The following is an 18,900-nucleotide window of genomic DNA, read 5'->3' on the forward strand; positions in this document are numbered from 1 at the left end:
TTCTATTCTAATAAAAAAAAAAACACGACTCTCAAACACAATGATTCTCTATTATTTTTCTATTCTATCTACTTGTTTTTCTTTTTATTTATTATAAAAATAAACCCCATTCTATGTGTACTGCGTTAGGCTAACTGAGACTTGTCACAGCATTTATATATTATTGCCCTTTGTTGATTTTCATTGCTTCCATTGTCCTCATTTGCTTCTATTGTCCTCATCATATTTTAACATTGTTTTTATGTTAGAAATACAAATGCATACATAAGGAAAAGGGTACAAAATAATGTTGTCACATGACAACACAGGAATCAGGAAGTTACAAACTGGGCCATAAATCAAAAATCCAAGCATGATTACAACTACCGACAGATGCCAGCAAGCATCAGAGAAGTTTGTTGGTTAGTAGTAAACGTGCCTGGTTCTAAAATTTTGCAAAACATCGACAGAGTTCATGTATTTGGCATAGTATCATTCAAATGCCAATTAATTAGCTTCCCCCACCCCCATTTATCCTGGATTGAGGAATAGAAAAAGAGCAACCACTGAAATAGGTCAGGACGTCTTCCCAGTTACTGAGAAGAGGGTAAGTGGAGCACAAAGTCTGCCACCACCTCTAGGGCAAGTGCTGAGTATGTTGAACTGACCTGGGTAAGCAAGAGGATGTGTCTCTTCCGCTCACTCATCCTGTCTATAAGGACAGATTATGGTCTGGCGAGGCCCGCGGAGCACCAGCCTCTTTGTAGTTTCTCTTGTCACAAAAATAAAAAATAAATCTGTTTTCTAAAGTTGCAATTAAAAGAATAAACACACCATGTGCGTAACACATTATATAAAAGACAACAATATTATTACTGGTATTTAACATCGAAGCTTCATTAAATGTGTGGTCACATTTACATTTGTTCAGAAAGTTTTTACGGGCAAAATCTAGCCATTTCAATAGGAATCCATGCGATCAGGAGTTCTGCATGATGTTGCTTGGTTTGAAAGTATCTTCTGTGAAAAAGTGACATGACATGTGGCCAAGTATGGTGACCCATACTCGGAATTAGTGCTCTGCATTTATCCCATCCAAAGTGCACACACACACCCCCGGCAGTGGGCAGCCATTTTTTTGCTGCGGTGCCCAGGGAGCAGTTGGGGGTTTGGTGCCTTGCTCAAGGATAACTCAGTCCTGGTATTGAAGGTGAGAAAGAGAGAGTGCTGTACATTCACTCCCCACCCACAATCCCTGCCGGTACAAGACTCAAACCCGCAACCTTTGGGTTACGAGTCCTACTCTCTAACCATTAAGCCACGACTTCCCCGACTTCTGTGTTGAACTCTACGATGCGTCATACATCGTACATACACTATTGACAATGGGCCTTTTTTTGTCCTGCACTGTAAGGTTCATAATCTCAAACATTCAAGCACTGTTCAGTATATGTTTTCAGCTTGAGGCTCCTGGTAGTCAGAGGTGGGCCCCAGTAGTCTGGTCTATAATCCTTGCATTTTTAATGGTGTTTGAGGAGGTCTGACCTAAAAGAAGCCTAAGTAGGAGTAGTACCAAAAGCACATAAAAAAGACGAAAATGTGTGCATGGGAGAAACGTGAACAAGGGCATAATTAAAAATGATTCTGTGTATTGAAAGTCATCCACTACAGAATGTTTTAGTGGACTAAAAAGTTAATTTAGGCCTTGTTTACACCTAGTATTAAGATGTGTGTTGAGCTTATCCACTTTCGATAACTTCCAGAGGTAGTCGAAAACGACCAGGTTGCTTTTGTAGTGTAGACGCTCATATCTCAGAAAGACCGCCTACTGACGTAATTCTTAAACATTACCGGACATGTTGTTAAAGAGGACTAGCCAGATGGAATTTAAACTTTGTCAGCTGAAATCATAAGTTTGGTTTGAAGGCAAATGCTCTCATACCAGTCCTGATTCTAACACAAACCCATAGCGTTAGGCATAGTTTTGCAGCTATCAGAGCAAAAAACATGGGCTGCTGCTCTCTGTATCATTTTCCGTTGTCTACTTTAGCCTTCAGATGTAATTTGTGTGTGCTTATTTTTTTGCAAAATTAGATCAAAAGATCAGAAAAAGACCATACATATACCCACCCATATACCATCAAAATAAACCAGACATCAGGCCTAATGCATAAACACTACAAACAAAAAAATGGAATTGGAAGTGTTAGCTTCATTGCAAGTAAAAGTAACTAACCACAATCTCATATAAATGTATATAACATGACATTGTATGCAAAGTGTATGCAGAACTGCAAATGGAAAGGCACTTTAGAACAGTTATGTGGGTGTTTCAAATTGCTTCTACTAATTTGCATTTGCATCTTTTCACAGCCCCCATTTCGCTTATTTAAAAGAAAGATAAATGTTCACCTCACTGGAGCCTCAGTGCAGAACCTCCAGCCTGACCACCCACGCCAGTACGAAACACATTATTATTCCACACGACAAAACCTGAGTTACATACATGGAACATTAGTGAATAAGTTACTTAGTATTTACTAAATGGAAATACACTTTTTGTGGCCATGTGATTACTTACAGTGGGTATAGAAAAGAATCATCCCCTTTTAAAAATAATCGTTTTATTGCTTTGCAGCCTGAAATGAAGATGGACACCGTTTTTGTTTTATCCAGCTGTATTTACTCAGTGCAACTTATAACATCCAAGTGAAAGATATAACACCAACATGTCAGAAAAAAAATAATTTGGAAAAAGGATCCCCCCCTTGTGTCAGTATTTTGTTGAACCACCTTTTGCTTTAATTACAGCCTTTAGTCCGTTGGGATATGGCTCTACTACATATCTAGACTGCAATATTTGTTCAGTTAAATTTGATGGTGACCGTTTGTCTTCAAGTAATTCCACAGATTTTCAATGGGGTTTAAGTCTGGGCTCTATCCTGCCAAGTGCTCCAGTCCCTGCTGCGGAAAAACACCCCCATAACAGAATATTACCACCTCCATGCTTTACTGTACTGTAGGAATTGTGTTATTTGGATGGTGAGCTGTATTGGATTTCTGCCAAACATATCATTTGGTGTTGAGGCCAAATAATTAAATTTTAGTCTCATCTGCCTCAGAATCTTCAAGGTGCGTTTTGGCAAAACTCAGTCGTGACTACATGTGGCTTTTCTTGAGGAGTAGCTTTTTTCTTGCAACCCTCCCATACAAACCATATTTGTGTAGAATTTGTGATATTGTTGTCACATGCACACAATGACCACTCTTCATCATAAATTCCTGCAACTGCTTCAGAGTTGCTGTAGGCCTCTTGGTAGCCTCTCTGATCAGTTTCCTCCTGGCTCTTTCATCCAGTTTGGAGGGACGTCCTGATCCAGGAAGGGTCTGCGCTGTACCAAATATCTTCCACTTCTTTATAATAGACTTCACTATGCTTCTAGGCATTGATAAAGCCTTTTAATTTTTTTTGTATCCATCTCCTGACTTGTGCCTGTCCATAAACTTTATCCCGGAGATCTTTTGACAGTGCCTTGCCACCCATAGTTGATTGTTTGCTTCAGTTGCACTACCAAGGCCTGAAATGCTCCAGGAAACTCTTTTTATTCTGAGCTGATCAAAATGACGACAGATTACAGTTGAAAGTCAAATGGCTTTGTGTGACATTGAGAAGGTGATTAGCTACAACTGATTGAGTTTACAAGTCATTTTTAGGAGGGGGTGATCCTTTTCCAACATTTTTTTTTCTTTTTTTTTCTGACATGTTGCGGTTATATCTTTCATTTGGATTTTATAAGTTGCACTGTGTAAATACAGCTGGATAAAACAGAAACTGTGTCCATCTTCATTTCAGGCTGCAGACAGCAGCCAGTGTCATTTAGACAGACTGTTATTCATCGACTTCACATACTGCAGCGAATGAGTTGACAGGACGTCTTTATTGTTTGAAAGCAGTGCGTTTGCTTTTTTCTCATCATATTTTCAATACTGGCATAACCCAGGTGGCACGTAAACAACATCCAGCCCTGTTCTGGTTTACTGTTAGTAGATGACATGCTGAAGTACAAACACCAACTGCTTGAGCCAAGAAGATAGGACACATTTACAGCTTAGTGGAGTAAAACGTACTTAAATATCTAAGATCCAAGCTCCAGTGAGCTTCAATGAATTTAACAGTGAATAGTACAGTTGAGGTAAGCTCAGTTTCAACAGAGCACACACCCTCATATGGCTCAAAGGGCAGAACGTAAAATACATTATTGTTTGTGAGTTTCTCACTCAAAATCAGTTTCAAAAACCAATTACATATCACAGTCGTGCATGCCTACTTACAAACTACTACCTCACTCATTCACAATACTGAACAGCACAAAAAGGTGCAAAAAATTAAAAAATAAATCATCAGCTCCAGCAATTAACACTTTCCCCAGCTTCATGTACGCTAAAGTTGTGGTCTTCTGGCAATTAAGCGATGTTAAAAAAAATTACAGTAATGTACATTGGTCCTTCTGCAACCGAATGCTAACATTTTGAAACTCACATCCATTCACTTATATCAAATCATCATAAATTATTAAATTAATAGGTCTTTCAACATTTCTACACATCAGCCTTGGTTGAAAATGCTTAAAAACAATTATGTGAGGTTATTTAAGTCTGAGTTTGGGGGGGGGGGGGTTAAATAATTTGGTTAAAAACTTGGCCTTGATCAAATGATGTCCATAGCCTTTTTAATATTGACAAAGGCACTCATTGGCTTAAAGTGTGAAACTATGGTAATGGTAATTTCTGGAGATGAGTGCACGCATTTCCTTTGCTATCAGAGCGAGTCTCAAAAAACCTGCTAATAGTGAAATAGTTCACCCCAAAATTAAAAAAAAATGTGCATGACCATTAACACTCCTAGAATTAAGTATTAAGTATTTATGCACCATTATTTGCTGTACCGTCTTTCATTTATGCCAATCTTTATTTATTTATTTTATTTGAGCTTTAGTTTTTTCAAAAACACATTATGATAATGAGAACATGGAGGGCAAATGTGCTTAATTGCCATTTTTCTTTTGATTGGGGTGAAATGTGACCCGGTTATGCTCACTGTAGAGCTTGTCAATATTAATGCACAAACAGCATGTATGTATACACTGTAAACTTCTAGCTGAAAATCTGTCAGAACTCATTTCAGTCAGTTTCAAGTACACATTCTCAGTGTTGCCATGGGTAATATTATGCTACATTCAGTTTTTTCTTTCATGTAGTGGAAATAAAAGTGTAAACCGAATGTAGAATTGGAACAACAGTTTTAAAAGAATCTCGCAAAGCAAATTAGTCAAGCTGTCTTATAGCTAGCTACCTGAATGCTAACACACCTGCTTTAAATGGCAGACACATTTAAAGGCAACTCTGTTCTCCCATTAAAGGGATAGTTCATCTAAAAATTAACATTCTGTCGTCATTTACTCACCCTCATGTCATTCCAAACCCACAAGACAAATCTGAGAGATTTCTGTCCCTCCATTGAAAGTCCATTCCACCAAAACTTTGACGTTTCAGAAAGTGCAAATGAAAACCAATGAGGTTTGTTCTTGGGCATCAAGAAAAGAACAGTTGGGCTTCCATTTACCATATTTGAGATGCTCACATGCACACGTGTGCGTTGATCGATCTTTATGTATAACTTCAATCTTTATGCCTCTTCATGAGGCTTGGATTAAACCGCTTGATTGCTTTTACAATGTCTTATATCTTTTTGTTTTTTGAAGCATGAAAATGTAGGCTTTCAATGGAGCTCAAAACTCTCCGGTTTCATTAAAAATATTTTAATTTGTGTTTAGAAGATGAAAGAAATTCTTATTTGGGATGACATGGGGTAAGTAGTTGATGACAATTGTCATTTTTGGGTGAACTAACCCTATAAATACTGAGGTTTCTGGCTTTATATCAACATAATAGTGCATTCTCCTACCAGTCATACCTATTACACTGATGATATATCAAGACTAAGCTGGTGTGCATGTGTTACAGCTAGCACCTACAAATTTAAACCTAATTCCCTGTTTAACAAAAAAAACTAAACAAGTCAAGGAATCAAGTTACTGGGCAGACTACCAAAATGGCTACCATTACATTCAGAGAACCCATGATTCTTGTGGAAACCATAACGAAACTGGTGATTGATTATTTACACATACCGGACTAGGTGTCCAGCACCTTACCAGGCAAAAAAACATTTATCGTATGATTGGTGCCCTTTCGACCATGTGACGAGGGCTTATTACACCACTGCATAACATCAAATGACTGAATTCAAACACATACACAAATAATAAAAGATGCCGCCTCAGGTGTCACCATGAACTCAATCGCACTTTTTACATTGGCACACAAACAAATCACTCACTCTTCTACAGAATTTTGGCCTCCATCCGTTTTGTGGAAGTCTTCCAACTGGATGTGGTCTCTCAACCCATGACTTCCCACTCCAAACTTGACAAAACACTATGGTCATGTAAGAAATGAGTTTCATGACTGATCTAGACTGACAAGGTGGTTCTCAGTAAATGTCCTACTTCACAATGTTAAAAATAAATAAAACTAGAAATATATTCACAATAATACATGAACTGCAGCCGTCATTTTGAAGCTCATTTGAAGTCTCAAATTTTTGAAACGGGTGTTTAAAATGTGGCTGTACATTCAATGCCTTCCCTTTTCCAGGCTAAACCTGTAGTTTTACACTGATTTGTATATATGTGAACACTGCAAGAAAGATTTCCACATTATTCCTTATTCCATTTCCTCAAAACTCTAAAGTGTTCAAGACAAAACAAAACAAAAAATGCCAAACGATCAAAGCATTGCTCCCAATTTCTGAGTTCCCATTTAACGTTCTTAAGACATTGTTTGAAGCAGCCCCTCCCCCAATCTGTCTTTATATTAAGTGAACAAATAGTCCTTAGATTCAAGGGTCCAACTGCTGGGGGATGCAGTTTAAATAGGTCACATGACACCTGAGCCCCTCATCAACCCGGCACTTCTACAGACGGACACAACAAGCTTCCAGTGAGTGCATACATGAGGATGGGTACACATGCAAGTCTTTACAACAGTCCCTTGGTAACAAGAGGGTGGGGTGTGTTGGTAGCAGTTGAGGTTCAAGCATATAGACACCAAAAAAAGGCCCAGCTTTGGGGGTGGGGCAACATTTCACAGCCCACAGTATTCACATGCTAATCGCCATCCTGGCCATCCTGTTCCTGTGGGGATATATGGAGTTGCCCCTGGCAACACTTCCACTTATTTTTCCCTCTTCCTCTGCCCTTCTTTTGCACAATAACCAACCCGCATACGCAGCGTGCCACTCTTGTGCAAGTGCCAGAGTTGCAGGAACTCCTCAGGCATGGTGTGAAATCTTGAGGATGGGAGAATGTTGTCATAATAGTGGTGGCTAACCGGTCGCTCATCCAGCCCCACCGAAAACGGCCAGAAACCGTAAGTGGTTACCTCTTCACACAAGCCAAGGGCAAGGCTCACCAGGAACAGCCCTGTGGACAGCCGTTTGCCATGGACGCCATGGTTCTTCCAGAATCGACCAACGTTTTTAAGGAAGTCCGGGTTGGCAAACAGGACGGTCTGGTTGGAGGCGGAGTCTGCAAGGGTGTGGTATACCCGCAGGGAGGGGTCAGTGCCAGGCTTCATGGAGAACGCTGGTATGTAGATATAGCTGGAACCAAATGCCTTCATACTTTCTACGAAGGATTTGCGGGACCATAGTAGGTTCTGAAAGCTGATAGGGAAAAAAAGGAATGATAAACAAATTTTCCATTTAATGTCAATTTGGAGTGATGTTTTCTTTAAGTAAAAAATGTTTCAAAATATGCATAAAAAACGATTTTTATGTAACCAAATTATTTCATTTAAAGATACTGTGCCCACAATGGATGAATAAATGATTGAACTGACCCCTAACTGAAATCTAACTAACTGTATTACTGGTTAACTTTAGCTCTTTATTTATACTGTATCTCGTTAAACATCTTGTTATTTCCTTGGCACTGTGTGAATAGTCAAGTTATAATAAATAAAGTGTCTGAGCTTAAGCTTGTTTCTGAATGCATATGCCTTTAGGAACACTCATATTACAACACAAGCATATTAATATGCTGTTTTTAATAATATCAATAATATAATAATGTATAAAAAGACCTGGTACTGACCCTGGCACTAACAAAGCACTTTGGAGATCTCCTGCCAGCTAATGCAAGGAGTAAACATGCTAATCCATGAAGAAAGGTCAATATTCATCCCTAAAAACGTAGTCAGCTGTTTGGAGAACGGTGTGTCCTTTTCTAACCATTCTGTCTCTGTTTTCCTGCCATTGCCGCATGCAACTAACTACCCCAGAAACCACAAATAGCTAAGGCTGTTTCACATATAGAAGAGCTTTATGAACACTTGCAATGTAATTGTAAGCTAAGATGAACAAGACATAGAAAAGTTGTAACAGAAACCATGGTACAGTAGAATGAGAAAAAGCATTACTTTATTGAAGTACCACAGTTTTGCAGAAGAACATATATAAATAAAAAATACAGAGTCAAAACAACAATGTAATTTATCAGACATTTGTCTCTTGACTAAAAAGATAGACCGGTTTCACACCGCAAGCATGAGCAGCGCATATTATTTTCGGCATGCATGATAATAAATGAGTGCATTCACCACTGGAGCAAGAGCAACGCGTGAGCGTCAAGTAGGAGCGTCGCATGAGCAGCACGGAAGCGATGGTTTCACCACGAGTCTATTTTTGCTGCACACTCAGTTAAAGTAACAGCACACTTTTGACTGGCAAAATAAATATGATATGTTACAAATACACAGGATAAGCATGTCTAGTGTGTGTTAGCAAGAATTTAAGTATGTCAGGAAATGAAAAATCAAAAATATGTTTAGAAGATTTACCTATTTAAACTTGTTTTTAATTATTCAGTTTGGGTGAAAGTATGGTGTATTATTTAAAAAAAACATGATAAACGGCACATTCTATATCGAAGTATTACTGAAACGACATGATTTGAGCTGTTTTCTTGGTTGTGTTTGTTGTTTAACATTTACATGCGAATCCCCATGTTAACAAACTTTCAAATAGGTGTTAGGGATGTCAAAAGTATCAGTGCAAAGTCAGTACTAAAATAATTGTGATAAAAAAAGCTAACAATTACAATTGAACAATTTCAGTTTTGATTTTATTCAGTAGTGCTGTCACCAAAGCAAAGCTTGCTGAGACAGAAATAATGATGTGCATCTATTATGAAACCTACGGTAATCTCCAGGTCGAGTAGAAAGGTGCCGCTTTGAAATCTAAATCATTGTTTCCATTGTTATCGATATGCACTACTGAAATATTAGTATTGTAATTAAATAAATTATGAATCCATAAACCCCCAAATTAAGAAAAGACAAAAACATAATTAAGAGAGAAGGAGAAGACACGTACTTCTTTTCAATAATGCTAGGATTCGCGCTCACCAGGTGTGTTCTGGTACCAACATCAGTGGTGTACTCTTTGGACAAAGGAGGAAGGTTACATCTAGAGGTAGAGGAGAGGGATAGAGAATGCAGAAAAAGTTTTGTTGGAAGTGATGTTTCTCAGTCTATGTCAAAAGAAAGCTTTTGTATATTGTTAAAGGGATAGTTCACCCAAAAATGAAAATTCTGTCATTAATTACTCACCCTCATGTTGTTTCAAACCTGTAGGACCTTCGTTCAACACAAATTAAGATATTTTTGATGGAATCTGAGAGCTGTCTGACCCTGCATAGACAGCAATATAACTGAAATGTTCCCAAGTCCAGAGACGTAGCAAGGAGTTCTTTTCAATAATGCTAGGATTCGCGCTCACCAGGTGTGTTCTGGTACCAACATCAGTGGTGTACTCTTTGGACAAAGGAGGAAGGTTACATCTAGAGGTAGAGGAGAGGGATAGAGAATGCAGAAAAAGTTTTGTTGGAAGTGATGTTTCTCAGTCTATGTCAAAAGAAAGCTTTTGTATATTGTTAAAGGGATAGTTCACCCAAAAATGAAAATTCTGTCATTAATTACTCACCCTCATGTTGTTTCAAACCTGTAGGACCTTCGTTCAACACAAATTAAGATATTTTTGATGGAATCTGAGAGCTGTCTGACCCTGCATAGACAGCAATATAACTGAAATGTTCCCAAGTCCAGAGACGTAGCAAGGAGATCTGTAAAATAATCCATGTGACATCAGTGGTTCATTCGCAATTACGAAGCTACGAGAATACTTTTTGTGTGCAAAAGGAAAAAAAACGACTTTATTCAACAATTTGTCTCCTCCGGGTCACCCTGTAGCGACATTTTAAGCCTGGCTCACACTATAGGATTTTTAGCCCGATTTAGCCCCAGTTTCCCCCTCCCGAGAATCAGAGCAAAAATCGGTCCTGATGTTCGGCGCGGATTATCTGGTAATGTGAAGCGTTCACCAATCGAATCTTGCACCTCCCGATCTGCTCACACACAAATCGGGGCTGCCCCGATCATATCAAACATGTTTGATATTTAGGATTGAAATCGGGATGATGACGGCTATATGATTACGTCAGTACTTTCACAATAGCCAATGCGCGACTGCAAAACAGCTGCTGTACGGCTCCATTGGATAGCGGAGACGGAGGAAACTGCTTCTTGATGTTTTGTAGTAATAGGCTACGACTGTCTGTATAATGTGTTGAAAACGTATCACAACCGTAAGGAGAAAGAGAAGCGCTGGAGTGAAATCGCCTCAGTTTTGAACGTGTACGGGGGTGGCAGGGGGCTTTACTCAAGTTAAAACACTTTCTTCATCCTCATGAATGTATGCTGGTTTACCTAATGGCTGCGACACACACCAGTTTTTGTTATGTGCTGATCACAATCGAATCCTTTCATTATAACATACAGAGTGTTTACACGACGATGTTAATAATATATGAATTGCACAGAACTTTGTGAGATCACGATGAACTAAGAGTGACAGTTTTAGTGGTTAAAAAAGGAGCGCTCTTTGCAAGCTTTCTAGGCAATAATCCATTTAAAATGTAGAACTTTGTTTTTCGACCACACACACGTTGCAAAGTTTCGGGAATGACATCTCTTGCGGTGAGATTCTTGCTCACGCATTACTACATGGATCGCGTAACATGCGCTCTCGACATTTGTCATTAAGATTACGCTATAGAAACCGCTTAAAATGAAGACTAAAGAAGAGAAGAAAGCGGCCCTAGGCAGCTGCCTACACAGGATCCACCACTGTCAGATGCAGTTAGAACTTTACTAAAAACAAGCCTATCGCAAGATATTTGGTAGGGGGGGCACCTGGGGTGGCCAGCCAGATTTCAGGTGGGGCCGGTGCCACCCCTGGCCACCACGTAGACACGCCCCTGGTCACGAGGCGATCACGTGAGGCGCTCCCTCTGGCATGATAATCTTAATAATATCTTGTAGTGTGTGATGCGCCATGATGTTCAAATCTTGTAGTATGTGTATGTTTAAGATTTGAGAGAAGATAATCTGCAAAGATTCTCCTTATGTGTGTGCTGCAACCAGATTTCATAATCGGTTAGGATTTTAAACTCCTGTACTGTGAGCCAGGCTTTAGAGAATATCAGCTGGACGTAAACAGCGTATGCTGTTCTGTGTCAGCTGCGTCACGCAGGATCTGTTTCCTATGTTGTTGTGATATGATCTGAACGAAAACAGCGTATCCGTGTGACGCAGCTGACACAGAACAGCATACGCTGTTTACGTCCAGCGGATACTATCCAAAATGGCTCTACAGGGTGACGCGGAGGAGACGAATTGTTGAATAAAGTCATTTTTTTTTCTTTTGTGCACAAAAAGTATTCTTGTAGCTTCGTAAAAATACTGTTGAACCCCTGATGTCACATTGATTATTTTACAGATCTCCTTGCTACGTTTCTGGACTTGGGAACATTTCAGTTGTATTGCTGTCTATGCAGGATCAGAGAGCTCTCAGATTCCATCAAAAATATCTTAATTTGTGTTCTGAAGATGAACGAAGGTCTTACGGGTTTGAAACGACATGAGGGTGAGTAATTAATAATAGAATTTCCTTTTTTTGGGTGAACTAACCCTTTAATGTTGTTATTTCTTAATAAAGTGAAAACTTTAATAAAAGTCCCACGTCTTATTGTGATGCTACTAATACTTTCAGCTCCATATTAACATCTTGCCTTGAGAATTTCTACTCTATCACAGGTTAGCACAGGCCAGCAACCAGGTAATCAAGGTCTTCAGGATCACTAAAAACTTCTAAGCAGGTTGGAGATCTGCAAGAAAAGTTGCCCTCCAGGAGAAGGATTGGGCACCCCTGGATTAGCACTTATGACATCATCTAACCCCTGGTTCACTGATCTCTCTGTGACCATCGGATCAAGCTCTGAGCTACTGAGAAGAATATGGCCAAGTCAAAAGACTCAGCTGACCTGAGCAAGTATCAATCTCTCCTATCCTCTTCCTTCTCTGTGTTTCTGCTGTCAAGGTCACTTAGTACCAATACATCTTCCAACAACATTCAGTGACCTCTTTTCTACACCACATACCCACAACCAACCACCGCCTGTATGCAGTCCTCTACTCGGTTCTTTCCCTCTTCTCCCATCCCTTAGACCAGATTCTCTCCCATCTTTCACTGACTCCATCTATCCGGACCTGGGCATCAAAGGTATGGCACTTCACTGTTTTCAGCCTTATCTCACGGGTTTTCTGGAGAGGAGGAGTGTTTGAGCTAATCACTGGGGTGCCTCAAGGTTCAGTGCTTGATCCTCCCCTTTTCTTGATATACACAACCTCACTATGCTTGATCAAAAAGGCACATGGCTTTTCCTATAACTGTGGAACTAAAATGCAGCACTACCAGTTGTTCCAATCAGATGACCCCACTGTCTCAGCTTGTATCTATGCTTGCCCTTCAGTCATTTCAACTTGGATAGAGGAAAGTCACCTCCAGTTCAACCTTGCAACCCCAGAGCTCGTAAACCACATCACTGTTCCATTGGATTCATCAACACTAACACCAACCAGGACAAGGAACCTGGTGGTAGTGTTTGACGACCAGTACCAACATCTCAACAAAAGCCTGGTCATGCAAGTTAATGCTTTCTAATATCAGGAAAACCAGACTATTTTTTTCTGGGTACACTGCACAACTCCTTGTCTAAACACTTGCTCTATTGGCCAGCCTTCTAGTCAGCACATATAAGCCTCTGCAGATGATACATAACTTGGCAGGACATCTGCTCTTCAGTCAACCAAAGAGGTTCCACACCATACTTATCTAGGTTTAACTTCACTGTCTTCCTGTAGCTGCCTACTTCAAAATTCAAGGATTTGATGCTACCATTGAGGACTACAACTGGAAATGGAGCCTCCTACCTCAATCTTCCCTTCTGCAATTTATAGTCAGTGAATGAGGGACACAAAACATTCCTTCACAATGAGGCACCTTCACTCAACTGTGATGGGACGAACTGCCTGCCTTCATCCAATTAGCTGAGACCATTACTACTTTCAAAAAAGTTGAAGACATACCTTTTCTTCAAGCACTTTTCTAAACCACTTCCATAAACAAACTCTTTCTGCATTAAACCTCTGCTTTAGTTTGTGCACTAATGTTTATATTCAAACTTGACATTATGTGCTGCAAATATTGTTGGATCGAAGCGTTTTCTAAATGAATAAATATAAATGTAAAACTAATTCTGTATGATTTTTGATATGATACGACACTCAAACAAATATTACCATCTTCTCACCTCATGATAAAGTCAGCTTGGTCAATTTCTTTTCCACAGCCACTGTGTTTCAGGACCCCTCCATTGCCCACAACCGAACACTTCTTCAGAGGAAGCTGCAATGGTGTATCCTAGCAACACAAAAACAGTGGGAGTTACACAAATGGGTCGAAGCAATAAAGAGTCACACACACACATACACACACACACACAGTCCATTTCCATTTGTTTCTTTTGATGAATACATATTCAAATCAAGGTTACTTCAATATTCATACACTTCAAAGAGTGGTGAACAGTTGATAAAAAGACCCTTTGTAAGACCCCCTGGCAATTAATTTGCATTACAGGCCACCAATTTCATATCACCGCACACATACATAACTAAACACTCATCATCAGACATTTTCCTTCGATAGGAGTTATAGATTCAAATAAAGAAAAAGCCTATAAATTAAAAGCAGATTACTATGTTGCTGTTTTTTTTTATTTGTTGTGCTTCCAGAGTGTTGTGGGTAGTTAGCAGGGAGTTGATACACTGTTGCTAAGCTGCACTGAGTGGTTATTAGTGTATTGCTAAGTGGTTGCAAAGGTTTTCTGGGTGTATGACTAGGAGGCTTTTTTTTACTGGTCCAGGACAGAAGGGCTTACCCCATAGTCTGTATCACATTAGGGCCTTTCGCACCGCTTTAGTTCCAGAACTAAATGTGCAGTACTAAAGTACTGGGACGATTTTGCGCGAACTATTTCCCAGTACCATTTAAAGGGTTGCATTCGCACCGACAGTGTGCACTAGGAACCGGTCGACAGCATCGTCATTTGTGCGGGGCGTTCAACAACGAAAACAAAGAAAAACAACATTAACAACAAGAGGATCGAGGACGCTGTGATCGGAGCTGTGTTTTTGTTGTGTCTCGCGGGTTTCACAATAATGGACATGGAAAGTCGACGTATACATAAAGCGATTGAAAGAACGGAAAGGAGGACTAAAAATCTCCAACGACAACTGGCAGTGCTACATTTGCTACAAGTGCCTGCACTTCAGCGTCCATCCATCTATCTCTGTTCTCCATACTTGCGAAATAAGTTGACACAATGTTTACAGTATGTTTACACAGCGTTTTTGTACGCGTTTGGCCAATCAATGTCTACTTACGTCACGGTTAGTACCAGTTGTGCTGGTTAGACCCTGCTCCAGAGTAGGAGCTAATTTGGTTCTCGAAAAAGGCAGTCCGGTACTAAAATCGCTCCCAGATCCGGCGGTGTGAAAACGCCAAAAAGTGGGTAGTTCCACAATTAGTTCTGGTACTATGGAAAGGTTCCTGCGGTGCGAAAGGCCCTATTTTGATCCCTACAAATGGCTTGGGTCTACTGATTTATATCAGTAAATCAACTGACTTGCTGTGTTAATACAGAAATATGTAGTCAAAGATGTGCAGCTATACTATGGATTCTACTTCAGAGTGTAGGTAACATTTACTGAATATGTCATACTAGTTACTAAAACAAACAATTTAAACATTTTGATCAGACACACACATCATACATGACACATTACTACTAAGCATATGGCATTTTGACAGAGCACAAACACACATGCCAGAGAGGTAAATTTTGAGGCAGTGGGTCGGTGGTCAGCAATAGGTTTAAGAGAGATGACACATTGAAAGTAGAATAGCTTAGACAATGTTCACCACAAACATACAGTTACTCAACAGTTTGGTTCCTTTTATACAAACCGTTATATATGCAAGGAGTTTGTAGGGATAAAGAGTAATCACTAAGGCAGTTCCTTCCCAAAAAGGCCATTTAGTCACAAGGAATATGTTAAAAGCAGACTAACATAGGCATAGGCTCTTTCCTCTCTTCCATGTGGTTTCTCTGAAGCTACACATTCATTCTCTCCCAGGTAATCTCAAATCGGTATCTATGTCATGCAACTATTTTTAGTTACAGTTACTTTCTCTATAAGAACATTAGTTTTGATTTAATATGGCAATGAATTATGAATGAATAATGCAACAAAGTGCTAGCAAATGCACTTTGGCTTCTTTGGGCTGTCATTGCAAAGGGTTATTAAATGGATGAGAAATGCACATAATCATGCTTAAACTTTTCTTCAGTCATTCTGGCATTCCTACATTAAGAACCAACATTGTGAAACCACCATAAATGTTAACATCAAGTCAATCAATTTATTGTCTGTTCTCCACTAACAAAATAGAAGGCTAAAGCATAATTCACAGGGGGAAAATGCCTGCAGAGTTTAGATTCAACCCTAATTAAACACAACTGATCCCACTAATCAAGTCCTTCAGGCTTACCCTTACGAAAAAGAAGTTTGTTCAAGTGTGCTATTAGTATACTTCTTTTAAACTAAAAATAGGAAAGTATACTTTTAGTCTACTTTTTATGTACTTCTCAGAAATGGGCTTTATGTACTTCTCAGAAATATACTTAAAATGACATTTAAGTATACTTGACTTATACTTAGAAAAAGTCTAAATATATTTTAGCTATAATTATGCTCCTAGAATCTGTGTTTTCATTGTTATACTGTAGGGGGCGCTAGTACACATCTTCTGTACAGAATTGCCAATAAACACAAGTGAAGAAGAAACTGAAAAAACAGATGCTTCCACATGTAATCTAACGTGATCATCAGACATAAAACCGTATCAAAACTGTGTAACATTATGTAATAAAATGTCGACCAATGAAGAGGTAATAATGACTGTCAAGCTTTGGGGTGTTGATCGACTCCATCTACATTTTGATTATCATTCTGAATCCAATTCATAGTCTTTTTTCAGCTTTTTGTTCAAAATGTTGTTTATTTCTTTATTTTTTTATTTATGAAACTTATCCACATTCAAGTGTTTAAAAAAAGAATGCATGAAGCTAGAATAAAATGTTTTTGTTTACAAGCAGATACCCTGTTCTTTCTTTTGATGTTTTGTATGTTCAGATATTCATGTAACAAAATATATACAAATTAATACCTAAATAGGGACATAGTAGTATACTTAAAGTATGATGTAAAGTTCACTTAAAGAAAACTTACGAGTATACTTGCAGTATAAAACTACTAAACTAGTAGTTTACTGAGACTATACTTCAAAGTGTACTAAAAATGCTACTACAAGTATTTAATTAGTAAACTATCAGTATATCTATAAGTTCACTTTTAGTATAGTTGCAGTACAAACTAAACATTTTGATGTAAACTAGTTATGTACTCAAAGTTTACTACTGTTATACTTAAAGTATACTTTTATATACTAGAAAGTGGGCCAATTTAGTCCCAATGAGTATTGAAATAGTACACATACAAGTATACTACTAGTATACTTGTTTGTATACTTACTACATAAAGTATACTTAAAAATATACTTAAGTATACTTACTAAAATAAACTTGAAGTATACTACTTTTTGGTAAGGGTATTTGAAAACTACATGGTATGTATGTTGGAGCAGGGTTGCAAACAAAACTCTGCAGGGCTCCAGCCCTCCAGGAATTGAGTTTGACACCCCTGGTCTAGAACATCCCAGTGCATTTATACTATATATCAGCACTCTCTAAATGAATCTACTGAAAATTTCATCCTGTAAATGTCCTAATCTTTTGTTTCAGGGTTTGTGATTCTCAAACATTGCTGGAAGATGTTTTTAGTTAATGCAATGATGTACACCTTTGATTACAGGTAAATGCACTTTAACTGACTAATTTTTTGGATACCAGTCGGTGAAACGTCATGCAAAAATCCCTCAGAAGAATGAAGCTCCAGTAGGATCATATCAGCACTCTCTTATCTGTGTCAGTGATACATAATGTAATGGTAAACATTACATGCAGATGGTAAAATTCAATTACAGTAAGTCTGACGTATGCTGAAACATAATACTGAGATTGACAGTGAATGTCCTTTAAGACTACGTGTGTAAATGTAAATCTTTTTAATGGCTTCTCTGGGCACAAATGTCCCATTAAATATTCAATAAAATTATTCATTGATCCCTTTTATTAAAAAAAAAAGAAGAAAGACATTGTGTCCATAGTAACATGGCCCACATAGCCCATAGATCTTATTGAATAAACGTCCTAAATCACAGTGTAACTACATTAGAGTGAGGCTGGTGTGCTTGTGAGTGTGTGTGGGATAATGCGTTGTGTGTTTGTGTGTGCATCTGCGTGGGCTCTGAGACTGTGTAGGAGGAACATTGCGAATGAAAGGCAGAATGGTGCCCAGTACAGGACAATCAAGGCCCATGCGGGTGTCTCTCCCATGCCTGTTTTTTTTTAGAAGGCGGAGTGCTGAGCCTCAAGGAGTGTGGGGGTGGAAAGAAAAAAAAAAGGACCAACTGCTTTGCTTTCAAACAATTCCACATTCATTTTTATAGCAAAACCATTCCAGACATTTATCTGTAATTTCAGGTAACTTGAATATATGAAGGTCTTCACATATGAAAAATATGCAATTAGATTTAAAACACCATTAAAATGTGCTATTACTTTACTAAGTGATCAAACTTTAATTTTTTTATTCGGTGTACAATTAAATGGACAACAAAATATCTACTAATTTAATACTGTAATACTGAAAGAAACCAACAATATTTGCTCACGATTCAGCGTAAAAATCACGGTTTTATTCTGCTGAATTTATAGTTAACCATACTTGTGTGTACATGTTGAGCATATAATCTTGAATTTGAACAAGAATTTGGAACGGTTTACACCATTCTGTCATGCATTAAAAATTGTATCAGGAATTACATAGAGGTGATGATGGAAACTAAGGGTGGGCAGAATGTTGGTATATAATGTATGACAGCAGAAATGCATGAAAGCAAACATGAATTAATGTTAAAATACAGTGATACAGAGGAAGTCAACACAAGGAAGTATTATCTGTTTAAAGGGGTCATATGATGCGATTTCAATTTTTCCTTTCTCTTTGGAGTGTTACAAGCTCTTGGTGCATAAAGAAGATCTGTAAAGTTGCAAAGACTAAAGTCTCAAATCCAAAGAGATATTCTTTATAAAAGTTAAGAGTCAACCACGCCTACCTAAAACGGCTCGTTCTAACACGCCCCCACATATCTAC

At 38.6% G+C, this 18,900-nt stretch overlaps 1 protein-coding gene across 2 annotated transcripts in view; it reads right to left on the reverse strand.

Moving 5' to 3' along the window:
* Window positions 1-5,455: 5,455 nt before the first annotated feature.
* LOC107567669 (alpha-N-acetylneuraminide alpha-2,8-sialyltransferase-like) overlaps window positions 5,456-18,900 on the reverse strand; it is a 16,535-nt gene continuing 3,090 nt past the window's right edge. Inside the window, exons 3-5 of one of the 2 annotated variants that reach the window (XM_016253380.1) lie at window positions 13,812-13,921; window positions 9,476-9,568; window positions 5,456-7,765 (exon numbers count right to left, since the gene is read on the reverse strand). In XM_016253380.1, the coding sequence (XP_016108866.1) occupies window positions 7,276-7,765; window positions 9,476-9,568; window positions 13,812-13,921 (693 nt within the window). In that variant the 3' untranslated portion in view covers window positions 5,456-7,275. The remainder of the gene's footprint in view (window positions 7,766-9,475; window positions 9,569-13,811; window positions 13,922-18,900) is intronic. The other variant, XM_016253379.1, reaches the window with a different exon arrangement.

The sequence above is a fragment of the Sinocyclocheilus grahami genome, unplaced genomic scaffold, assembly GCF_001515645.1.
Source record: "Sinocyclocheilus grahami isolate Dianchi unplaced genomic scaffold, SAMN03320097.WGS_v1.1 scaffold1178.1, whole genome shotgun sequence".
Taxonomy (NCBI): domain Eukaryota; kingdom Metazoa; phylum Chordata; class Actinopteri; order Cypriniformes; family Cyprinidae; genus Sinocyclocheilus; species Sinocyclocheilus grahami.